The 12567-nt window shown below is 35.0% G+C and overlaps 1 protein-coding gene across 3 annotated transcripts in view; it reads left to right on the top strand.

Annotated features, from left to right (window-relative positions):
• vcpkmt (valosin containing protein lysine (K) methyltransferase) overlaps positions 1-12229 on the top strand; it is a 44869-nt gene extending 32640 nt beyond the window's left edge. For all 3 annotated transcript variants that reach the window (XM_069916597.1, XM_069916598.1, XM_069916595.1), the window contains 2 exons: positions 8688-8789; positions 11687-12229. In XM_069916597.1, the coding sequence (XP_069772698.1) occupies positions 8688-8789; positions 11687-11788 (204 nt within the window). In that variant the 3' untranslated portion in view covers positions 11789-12229. The remainder of the gene's footprint in view (positions 1-8687; positions 8790-11686) is intronic.
• The last annotated feature ends 338 nt before the right edge of the window (positions 12230-12567 follow it).

The following is a 12567-nucleotide window of genomic DNA, read 5'->3' as shown; positions in this document are numbered from 1 at the left end:
TGTCTGTAATCACATATTCAAAATTACTTCCCTCTGATAACCTCAGACTGCTTCCCAATTTGTCCTTCAAGTAGGATTTCAGTTGGTTGTATGCCAACACTGTATCGTGAGTTGTATTATATTTATCCTTAATTTGTTCAAAGGATAATAATTTATTTCCTGAAAAGCAATTTTCTATTCTTTTGATCCCTTTTTTCTCCCATTCTCTAAAGGAAAGGTTATCTATTGTAAAAGGGATTAGCTGATTTTGCATCAGTATTAGTTTTGGTAGTTGGTAATTTGTTTTATTCCTTTCTGCATGAATCTTCTTCCGAATATTGAGCAGATGATGTAATACTGGAGAATTCCTACGTTGTACCAATTTTTCATCCCATTTATATAATATATGTTCGGGTATCTTCTCCCCTATTTTATCTATTTCTAATCTAGTCCAATCTGGCTTTTCCCTGGTTTGATAAAAATCTGATAGGTATCTTAATTGTGCAGCTCTATAATAATTTTTAAAGTTTGGCAGTTGTAAGCCTCCTTGTTTATACCATTCTGTTAATTTATCTAGTGCTATCCTCAGTTTCCCCCCTTTCCATAAAAATTTCCTTATTATTTTCTTTAACTCCTTGAAGAATTTCTCCGTCAAGTGTATTGGCAATGCCTGAAATAGGTATTGTATCCTTGGGAAAATGTTCATTTTAATACAGTTTATCCTTCCTATTAGTGTTAGTGGTAAGTCTTTCCAATGCTCTAAGTCGTCCAGTAATTTTTTCATTAGTGGATAATAATTGAGTTTATATAGATGGCCGAAGTTTTTATTTATTTGTATACCTAGGTATCGCATTGCTTGCATTTGCCATCTGAATGGTGATTCTTTCTTAAATTTTGAGAAATCCGCATTATTCATTGGCATTGCTTCACTTTTATTTGCGTTAATCTTGTATCTCGACACTTCTCCATATTCCTTCAATTTCTGATGTAATTCTTTTATTGATATTTCTGGTTCTGTTAAGTATACTATAACGTCATCTGCAAATAAACTGATTTTATATTCCTTGTCTTTTATTTTTATCCCTTTTATTTTATTTTCTGTTCTTATCAATTCTGCTAGTGGTTCTATGGCTAACGCGAACAATAAGGGCGATAGTGGGCATCCCTGCCTTGTTGATCTGCTTAAGTTAAATTGTTTTGATACATATCAATTTACTGTCACTTTCGCCAATGGCCCCTTATATAATGCTTTAATCCAATTAATATATTTCTCTGGTAAACTGAATTTTTGTAGTACTTTGAATAAATAATTCCATTCTACTCTGTCAAAGGCCTTCTCTGCGTCTAAAGCAACCGCTACTGTTGGAGCTTTATTTCCTTCTACTGCATGAATTAAGTTAATAAATTTACAAATATTGACTGTTGTTCGTCTTTTTTTAATAAATCCAGTTTGGTCTAGATTTACTATTTTTGGTACATAGTCAGCTAATCTGTTTGCTAATAGTTTAGCTATTATCTTACAATCTGTGTTAAGTAAAGATATTGGTCTATATGACGCTGGTGCGAGTGGATCTTTCCCTGTCTTTGGTATTACTGTAATTATTGCTGTTTTGCATGAATCTGGTAAGCTTTGTGTTTTATCAATCTGGTTGATTACTTCCAGGAGGGAAGGAATTAATAAATCTTTAAATGTTTTATAGAATTCTATTGGGAATCCATCCTCTCCTGGTGTTTTATTATTCAGTAGTTTTTTTATTATCTCTTGTATTTCTACTATTTCAAATGGTTCTGTTAATTTATTTTGTTCCTCTATTTGTAATTTAGGTAGTTCAATTTTGGTAGTTCAAAATTCATCTATTTTGTCTTCTTTCCCTTCGTTTTCAGTTTGGTATAATTGTTTGTAGAATTCTTTGAAATTTTCATTAATCTCCGTTGGATTATATGTGATTTGTTTCTTTTTTCCTTGATGCCAATACCATTCTCTTAGTTCGTTCTGTCTTAAGCTGCCATGCTAGAATTTTGTGCGTTTTTTCTCCTAGTTCATAATATTTCTGTTTTGTCTTCATTATGTTCTTCTCCACCTTATATGTTTGTAGTGTTTCATATTTTATTTTTTTATCTGCCAATTCTCTTCTTTTAGTTGTGTCTTCCTTCATTGCTAATTCTTTTTCTATATTTGCTATCTCCCTTTCCAACTGCTCTGTTTCCTGATTGTAGTCCTTCTTCATCTTGGTTACATAACTTATTATTTGCCCTCTGATGAACGCTTTCATTGCGTCCCATAGTATAAACTTATATTTGACTGATTCCGTATTTATTTCAAAGTATATTTTAATTTGTCTTTCAATGAATTCTCTAAAATCCTGCCTTTTAAGTAGCATGGAGTTTAATCTCTATCTATACATTCTTGGACGGATGTCCTCTAACTCTATTGTCAATATCAGGGGTGAGTGGTCCGATAATATTCTAGCTTTATATTCTGTTTTTCTTACTCTGTCTTGCATGCGAGCTGATAACAGGAATAGGTCTATTCTTTTTTTTTTATTTTTTTTTAAATTTTTTATTTTTCACACCATAAATCACAATAGCCATGATATACACTTTTTCTTTTCCACACATTTACAGTGACTTTTTCTCCCTCCCCCCTCCCTCCTCCCAAGCCACCCCCCCACCCACCCCCCCTCTCATCCATTTTAGGTATACAATCTAGGTTGCATTAATTCAGTTAGACAATGTTGTCATTCAACAAAAATACACCAGAAATTCTACTGAGTCCATTCTTTTCTTTTCTTCTCCTTCCATCAACCTAGGTAATGTTTGTTCCCGGTAGGTTTTCGCTATTGTATTTAATGTAAGGCTCCCATACTTGTTCGAACATTTCAATATTATCTCTTAAACTATATGTTATTTTTTCTAATGGAATACATTTATACATTTCTACATACCATTGTTGTATTTTCAAATTATCTTCCAATTTCCAGGTTGACATAATACATTTTTTTGCTACGGCTAGGGCTATCTTGACAAATCTTTTTTGTGCATCTTCCAAGTCAATTCCAAATTCTTTATTTTTTATGTTACTTAGGAGAAAGATCTCTGGATTCTTTGGTATATTGTTTTCTGTTATTTTATTTAATATCTGATTGAGATCATCCCAAAATTTTTCTACTCTCTCACATGTCCAGATTGCATGAATTGTTGTTCCCCTTTCTTTTTTACATCGAAAACATCCATCAGATACTGTTGGGTCCCATTTATTTAACTTTTGCGGTGTAATGTATAGTCTGTGTAACCAATTATATTGTATCATACGCAGCCTCGTATTTATTTTATTTCTCATCGTTCCAGAGCATAACTTCTCCCATGTTTCCTTTTTTATCTTTATATTTAAATCTTGTTCCCATTTTTGTTTAGTTTTACCATTTGTTTCCTCATTTTCCTTTTCTTGCAGTTTAATATACATATTTTTTATAAATCTTTTGATTAACATTGTATCTGTAATCACATATTCAAGGTTACTTCCCTCTGGTAAACTCAAGTTGCTTCCTAATTTATCTTTCAAGTAGGATCTCAGTTGGTAATATGCCAGCGCTGTATCTCCCGTTATATTGTACTTATCTCTCATTTGTTCAAAGGATAAGAATCTACTTCCTGAAAAACAATTTTCTATTCTTTTAATCCCTTTTTTTTCCCATTTTCTAAAGGCAAGGTTGTCTATTGTAAAAGGGAGTAGCTTATTTTGCGTCAATATTAGTTTTGGTATTTGGTAATTTATTTTATTTCTTTCTACATGAATCTTCTTCCATATATTGAGGAGATGGTGTAATACTGGAGAAGTTCTATGTTGTACCAATTTTTCGTCCCATTTATATAATATGTGTTCAGGTATCTTTTCCCCTATTTTATCTAATTCTAGTCTCGTCCAGTCTGGTTTTTCCCTTGTTTGATAAAAATCTGATAGGTACCTTAATTGTGCGGCTCTATAATAATTTTTGAAGTTTGGCAATTGTAAGCCTCCTTGTTTATACCATTCTGTTAATTTGTCTAGTGCTATCCTCGGTTTCCCCCCTCTCCATAAAAATCTCCTTATTATTTTCTTTAACTCTTTGAAGAATTTTTCTGTCAGTTGTATTGGCAATGCCTGAAATAAGTATAGTATCCTTGGAAAAATGTTCATTTTAATACAGTTTATCCTTCCTATCAGTGTTAGTGGTAGCTCTTTCCAATGCTCTAAATCGTCCTGTAATTTTTTCATTAGTGGATTGTAATTGAGTTTATATAATTGGCCTAGATTTTTGTTTATTTGCACACCTAGGTATCTTATTGCCTGCGTTTGCCATCTGAATGGGGATTCCTCCTTAAATTTTGAGAAATCCGCGTTATTCATAGGCATTGCTTCACTTTTATTTACGTTTATCTTGTATCCCGACACTTCTCCATATTCCTTCAATTTCTTATATAGTTCTTTTATTGATAGTTCTGGTTCTGTTAAGTACACTATCACATCATCCGCAAACAGACTGATTTTATATTCCCTGTCTTTTATTTTTATTCCTTTTATATTATTATCTCTTCTTATCGATTCTGCTAGTGGTTCTATAGCTAGCGCAAACAATAATGGTGATAGTGGGCATCCCTGCCGCGTTGACCTGCTTAAGGAATAGGTCTATTCTTGAGTATGTTTTATGTCTACCCGAATAATATGAATATTCCTTTTCCTTTGGGTGTTGTTTCCTCCATATATCCAAAAGTTGCATTTCGTGCATCGATTTAATTATAAATTTGGTTACTTTGTTCTTTCTGTTAATTTTTTCCCCCAGTTTTATCCATGTGTGAATCCAAATTAAGGTTGAAATCCCCTCCTATTAGTATGTTCCCTTGCGTGTCTGCTATCTTCAAAAAAATATCTTGCATAAATTTTTAATTTCTTCTGAATAAACATTGAGTAAATTCCAAAACTCCGAATATATCTGACATTTTATCATTATATATCTCCCTGTTGGATCTATTATTTCCTCTTCTATTTTAATTGGTACATTTTTACTGATTAATATAGCTACTCCTCTAGCTTTTGAATTATATGACGCTGCTGTTACATGACCTATCCAATCTCTCTTTAATTTCTTGTGCTCCATTTCAGTTAAGTGTGTTTCTTGCACGAATGCTATATCAATTTTTTCTTTTTTCAGTAAATTTAGCAGTTTCTTCCTTTTGATTTGATTATGTATTCTGTTAATATTTAAAGTCATATAGTTAAACATAGCCATTTCATACTTTGTTTATCTTTCCTTTCCGTTTCCTCATCATCACCTTTCCTTCTTATCCATTTCTGCTTTCTTGTTTTGAACACTTTACAAGACAACATTTCTAAAACATCAAACATTTCCCTTATTCTCCTATCTAAAATTTCTTTAACCCCACTTATCCCCTCCCCTTCCTGAGTTGCCCTTTATCCCTTGTCGGGCAACCACATCTCCCCTCTCCATTTGGATTTGCAAATTCACTCGCAAGCGTCAACTGATTTCGCAGTGACTGTAACTGCTCCCCACCCAGCCCCCCCAAGAAAAGATTTTAATTTTCATATATAATAAAGGTCACTCTCTTAATTCCATCCTTACTTCCTCTCTTCCCTTTCTTTCCCTTATTAATTCTTATCTATACTCTATATATTTTCTTTTAAATACGGATACACTCATGTACACACATATATACATACACACATATATACATACACACATATATACATACACACATATGTATATATATATATACCCATATACACACATACATATAGTTCATGGTCATTTTTGCTCTCGTTACACGTCTTCATCTCTCTGTCTGTTTTGTAGTTGTTCTGCAAATTTTCATGCTTCCTCCGGATCCGAGAATAGTCTGTTTTGCTGCCCTGGAATAACTATTTTAAGTACCGCTGTGTACTTTAGCATAAATTTATATCCTTTTTTCCATAGGATCGTTTTTGCTGTATTAAACTCCTTTCTCTTCTTCAGGAGTTCAAAACTTATGTCTGGATAGAAAAAAAATTTTTGACCTTTGTATTCCAGTGGCTTTTTGTCTTCTCTTATTTTCTTCATTGCTTTCTCCAATATATTTTCTCTTGTTGTATATCTTAGGAATTTTACTAAAATAGATCTTGGTTTTTGTTGTGGCTGTGGTTTAGGGGCTAATGTTCTATGTGCCCTTTCTATTTCCATTTCTTCCTGTAATTCTGGTCTTCCTAGGACCCTGGGGATCCAATCTTTTATAAATTCTCTCATATTCTTGCCTTCATCTTCCTTAAGGCCCACTATCTTTATATTATTTCTTCTATTATAATTTTCCATTATACCTATCTTCTGAGCTAACAGCTCTTGTGTCTCTTGAACTTTTTTATTAGATTCTTCTAATTTCTTTTTTAAGTCCTCTACTTCAATTTCTACGGCTGTTTCTCATTCTTCCACCTTGTCCACTCTTTTTCCTATATCTGACATGACCATCTCTAATCTATTCATTTTTTATTCTGTACTTTTAATTCTTCTTTTTATTTCACTAAATTCTTGTGATTGCCATTCTTTTACTGATTCCATATATTCTTTAAAAAAAAATATCCATTGTCTTGCCCTTCCCTTCTTCTTCCATTTCTCTATGTTCTTCTTCTTCCTCTGGGTTGGTCATCTGTTGTTTCCTTGATTTCTTTTTACTCTCTTCTTTCTTGTTCTCGTTGTTTTCTATGTTCTCTTCTTGTTGTGTTGTAGCTGTCATTCTCAGCTGTGGAGATCAACTCCTCAGCTGGTCCCCCCTCCTGTCAGTGTTTTTTTTGTCATGCGCATCGCGCACTTTTGCTTGGCTCTGCGAGCCATTTTTGTAGTCCCGAGCTCGGGACTTCGACTGACCTGAGGGAGCGGGCTTCTCTCTCCATGGCGGGCCTCCTCGGACAGGTAAGGCCTTCACCTTCTTCTTACGATGTCTTTTCTTCTTCTCTTCTTCCCGTTGCTTTCGACTTTTCGTTCTTCGCTGCCATTTTCTTCCCTCCTTTACTTTCACTTTATTTTAATTTTTGTGTTTGTGCCTTTGTGTTTTCGGTGTTTTTTTAAAACTTTTCCGGAGAGGGCTGGAGTTCCCCGACCGGCCACTACTCCATCACGTGACTCCTCTCAATTCTCTTTTTCAAAATTATCATAAAAAGTGTTTAGCTCATCAGGGAGTGAAGCATCACAGCCATTTATTTATTTTTTTTTTATTTTTTTTTTTTACTTTTTTTTTTTTCCCCCCCCCCCCACCCCCCCCAGCCATTTATGATGTTGAGAATTACCTTGTAGGATATGATGACCTGCAAGCCCTGAAGTTCATAAAATCATGAAGTGTATATGATCAGATATACATGGGGGAGACTAAAACTGGAGGGCACTGGTTTAAAGAAATAGGGGAAAGATTTAAAAGGAACCTAAGACGTAACTTTTTCCACACAAAGAGTGATAAGTGTCTGGCATGTGGTACCATTTGCAGCTTTTAAAAGACATATATACAAGTATCTGGATAAGAATGGTTTTTAGAGGGAGAAGGGCCAAACACAGGCAAATGTAATGACCATGTATTTTGACATATAAGTCGACTGGTGTATAAGTCAACTCCCCTTTTACACCCTCATTTTAAGGGTTTTATAGTATATCCATCCCCCAAAACTTGCAATGCCTGTGATGGCCCGTTGACCAGGGTATATGTTGACCCCCATAGATCGTGCAGATTGATCTGCTGAAGGTAATTGCCATCATGGAGCATCCAGCAACACAATGCAGCAAGTGACAAAATTACGAAGCGAGCTTTAAGTTGAAAATGATAAAAATGGCCAAGGAAGCCAACAACTGCACTTCTGCAAGAAAATTTGATGTTCATGAGAAGTTGGTGAGAGATTGGAGGAAGAAAGAAGAGACTTTAAGAAAAATACCAAAAAGGCAATCTTCTTTGAGAAAAGGAATCACTTGTTGGCCAGAGTTGGAAAGGAAAATTATGTTGCAGAATGGGTACGTGAACAGAGGCAAGATTGCTACATAATCTCCCGAAATATTTGCACTGCAATGGGCCAAGTCACATCCAGTCCTCAGTGATGATTTTGAGGCCACAGTAAGCTGGAACAATTGTTTCATGAACAGGAAAAATCTGGTATTTTATGCCAAAAAACAAAAATTGCACAGAAACTACCAAAAGATCTTGATCATAAAGTTGTAAGTTTTTACCAGTTTATATAGAACCAGCAGAAACACCAGTTTGCATTGGCAAATATCAAAAACCCCCATGAATTTCAACGTGATAGGCAATGGAACAATGGAATGGAAAGGTGTTAAAGCTGTGCAAACCAGAAGTACAGGCCACGAAAGGACCAGGTTTACTATAGTATTATCATGCATGGCTGACGGGTTAAAGTTAAGACCCATGGTAATCTTCAAACACAAAATTAAACCAAAAATAAAATTTCCTGCGGATATTTTGTACATTTTCATGAAAAAGGATGGATGGATGAAAATGGTGTAAAGCTATGGATAGACAATGTGTGGAGCAGGCAATCAGGTGGTTTTATGTAAAGAACGGAGTTTGCTGATCTGGCATATGTTTTGTAGCCAGTACACTGAGAACTCTAAAAGTAGATTAGCACTACATAATACTTACATGGTGGTTATCCCGGGTAGTTTGACGTCAATGTCTGCTTGATTAAGCCATTCAAAGACCGTGTGCCCGAGGAATGGAATACATGGATGTCGAGTGCAGAAAAGTCGTTTACAAAAGGCAGGGCAATGCATGCTGCATCACTTGATATGGTGAGTAACTTCATGCTCAAGGCATGGGACAAAGTTAAAGTAGAGACTGTGATAAAATAATTTAAAAAGTATGATATCTTTGTGCAATTGATGGCACGGAAAATGATTTATTGTGGGACACTGACGATGAAGCTGAAACCACAGTCTGACACTTACAGATACAAACTGGGATCCATATGATGACTGTTTAAACAAGTGGTTCTCAACATTTTTCACTCACATGCCACTTTAAGTAATCCCTATATCATAAGTGCTCTGTGATTAGTAAGGGATTTCTTAAGGTGGTATGTAAGTGGGAAGGGAAGGTTGAGAATCATTGCTCTAGACCCAATTGTTACTGAAATATTTTACTTGAAAAATATTGTCATTGGCCTATTTCCTTTGGAGTTATGAAACTGCACATAATGAGTCAATTAGGTATGATTAAAACAGTGGTTTTCAAACATTTTCTTTCCACCCTGTTACAAGATCAAACCAGCAACCACAAAGAAGGCATATCACACAGGGGTAAAGATGAACAATTACTTTATTAACAAAAATTCACCTTCAAACTTTAATTCAAAATCCCCCCTTTCATAACAATGGCCACTGGTTACTAAGCAAATTTCTATAACAATATAAAACTAATAAATTCCCCAGCCTAAATATAACATGTAATTAAAGACTAAGTTATATTTCCAACCAGCCCACAGAAAAACTTAGACACAAAACAAACACAAAACACACAAGACTCACAAAATTTCGATCTCAACCGAAGCAAAGATCATAAACAAAATTCAGTTTGTTTGATAAACTGAAGCCAAAAGATCTTTGAGAGAGAGCACAAAATTCGAAGTTGTCTTCTTGTGTTGCTTGCAGAGAGAGGAACAATGGCTTGGTCCGGATCCTTCTGGCTGCCTTTGGAATGTTCATCCCTTTTAAAATGCCCAACATTCTAAACTGTCTTCCAGACAATGATTCATGTTTTGGGCAGCCTTCTTCCACTCCACAGCACCATCCAGTGGTGGTTTGTCTTCTAAGTCCAGAATTTTTTAGATCATTTTCTGCACATGCCCAGTCCGTCTCCCACTCTCTCAGCAGTCTACCTCCACCTTCACGTTGGCTCTCTAAGGCAAACTGTCACTTTCCAACACAAATCCACACAACTCGTAGGCCAATGCACAACACAGAACTCTGTAACACACCCACATATCACCTTAAGCAATCCCTTGCTAATCACAGAGCACCTATGCCAATGGGATTACTTAAAGTGGTATGTGAGTGTGAGTGCCTAAAGAAATCTCTTGGTGCCTGCCACATTGACCACCGCCAGTGGGCTGATATCGCCTCAAACCGTGCATCTTGGCGCCTCACAATTCGGCGGGCAGCAACCCCCTTTGAAGAAGACCGCAGAGCCCACCTCACTGACAAAGGAGGAAAAACCCAACACCCAACCCCAACCAACCAATTTTCCCTTGCAACCACTGCAACCGTGACTGCCTGTCCCGCATCGGACTTGTCAGCCACAAACGAGCCTGCAGCTGACATAGACATTACCCCTCCATAAATCTTCGTCCGCAAAGCCAAGCCAAAGAAGAAAGAAGAAGAATGTGAGTGGAAAGAAAAAGGTTGAGAACCACTGGTTTAAACTATGGGTGTGTTTGCCACTCTCTTTGCTTCAGACGATGATATTGAGAGTGAATTTGAAGGGTTCTAAATGTGTTGTTGTTTTCAGATAATTATAGCAATTTTGAAGGGTGCTAATTGTGTTGTTTTCAATAAAAATCTCAATGAAAATCTGTTGCAGTTAGTTTTTCAAGGGTGGTCTTATACACCAGATAACCATGGTTTGGATTTTGAGCTGAATTTAAAGTCTCAAAAGTATATCTGGTGGATAAGTTGTCCCCCATTTTTTTTGAGAGATTCTTTGGGTTTCACGACTCGACTTGTATGCCAAAATATATGTTAACTCAGGTAGGTAACTTAACCAGCAGGGCCTGTTTCCATGATGTATGACTACATGGCTCTGATCTTTATATCCCATTAATTTGATACTTTAATTTTCACTGTTCAAAATACTCATAAATTCAATTTCTTTCCTATCTGACGCTTACAATATTTTTAAAATTTATTTTAGTGGAAAAGAGCAAGTTGAAAGTTATCATAAAGCTAAATATCTATAGTAAAATTAGAGAATTAATTAATTGGCAAAAAATCTAATAATTTCCCTAAGCAGAAAATTTTTTAATATAATTTTTTTTAAAATTTGGACATACAGCATGGTAACACATGAGTCCGTGCCGCCTAATTTACACCCAAATAATCTACACCCCCAGTATGTTACAAATGGTGGGAGGAAACTGGAGCCCCCAGGGAAAACCAACACAGATACAGGGAGACATGCACAAACTCCTTACAGGCAGCACAGGATTTGAACCCCGGTCCCGATCATTGGCAATGTAAAGACGTTGTGCTAACTGCTACGCCAACTGTGCCGGTGAACTTTTCAGTGAAAAGTTATTGGTGTCATCCAGATTTCCAGTTTACCATTTCTATGCACATATTGAAGAGGTGTTTCTAAAATGAATGAAATACAGGAGGAAAATTTGGAAATCTAAAAATACTGGAATAAAAACAAAATTGCTAGAAATTGCAGGCCAGACAGCATCTGTGGAAAGAAATGGAATTACATTTCAGGTCGAAAACCCTTCAACAGAACTGGATACAAAAGTATGTTTTTTTAAAAGTTGATTATTTTCATAAAGTACTATTACTAATATTGTTCCTCATTCATTGTGAAGCTTTTATTTAGACTTTTATGCAACTTCCTTGGTTGAGCAATGAGAAAAAAGTTTTGAAATTTTTTTATGTTAATAAATGCAAGTTTTGTATTCATTTTGTATTCTCTTTTCCTATAGGAGCATTTGGTGATAAAGGATGTGCTGGTGGTATTAATATCTAACGTGACAGCACAATCTCAACAAGAAATCACTTATTTTGACCCATTTGCAGTTCCTTAGTTTATTTCAACTGAGAAATATTTAATCAGACAAAGCTAGACAAAAACCACTTAGCTGTTTAATTTCACACACAGCAAGTCAACGTACAGACAAAATAAATTTCACTGACTTCATTTCTGTCCTTGAAAATGAGAAAATAACAACATCAATTTTTCTTCATTAATTTTATCATTTTGCAGTAATTGTCATTTCAGAGAATTACTGTTGACAACAAACAAAACTGCAAGCATTTTAGCTCCAGACTCAAAGCTGCGAAGCTGTCATTTTAAAAAATTTATGATCTTAAATATTGTTTCTCATGATTGTGGAGACATTCAACATTTGTGTGATGCAAAACCATTATGAACATTGGGAGTTTTCTATCAGTTTAAATAAATTTGGAGCCATAATTCTGTACACATTTCCTTACTTATTTAATTATGTCTCAATGAATGCATTCTGTAGCCTTTTTAAAATAAAATTGTGAAATAAGTTTGTTTTTAAACTATAATTTATCTTGAATTACTCGTATAAAAACAGTTGGTATTTGTGTCTCCTGGAAATCTCTTAAAGAAGTTAATATTTTACAAAAAATAACAAACCAAGTGGTTGTCCAGTTTCATATTACATCATTTGACTACATTTTGAAGATATCTTTTGACACTAAACACTTCAATATGTCTTGAATTCATGAATGATATGTAAATATCATTCATTTAAACAAAAATGTAGGATTTATGCAGGTTATGATTTCTTTCATATAGATATGGAAGTGCTTTTCACTTTTGAACGTGCATCAT

Source organism: Narcine bancroftii, chromosome 2 (assembly GCF_036971445.1).
Source record: "Narcine bancroftii isolate sNarBan1 chromosome 2, sNarBan1.hap1, whole genome shotgun sequence".
Classification (NCBI taxonomy): domain Eukaryota; kingdom Metazoa; phylum Chordata; class Chondrichthyes; order Torpediniformes; family Narcinidae; genus Narcine; species Narcine bancroftii.
This window is presented reverse-complemented; position numbering and strand designations above follow the sequence as displayed.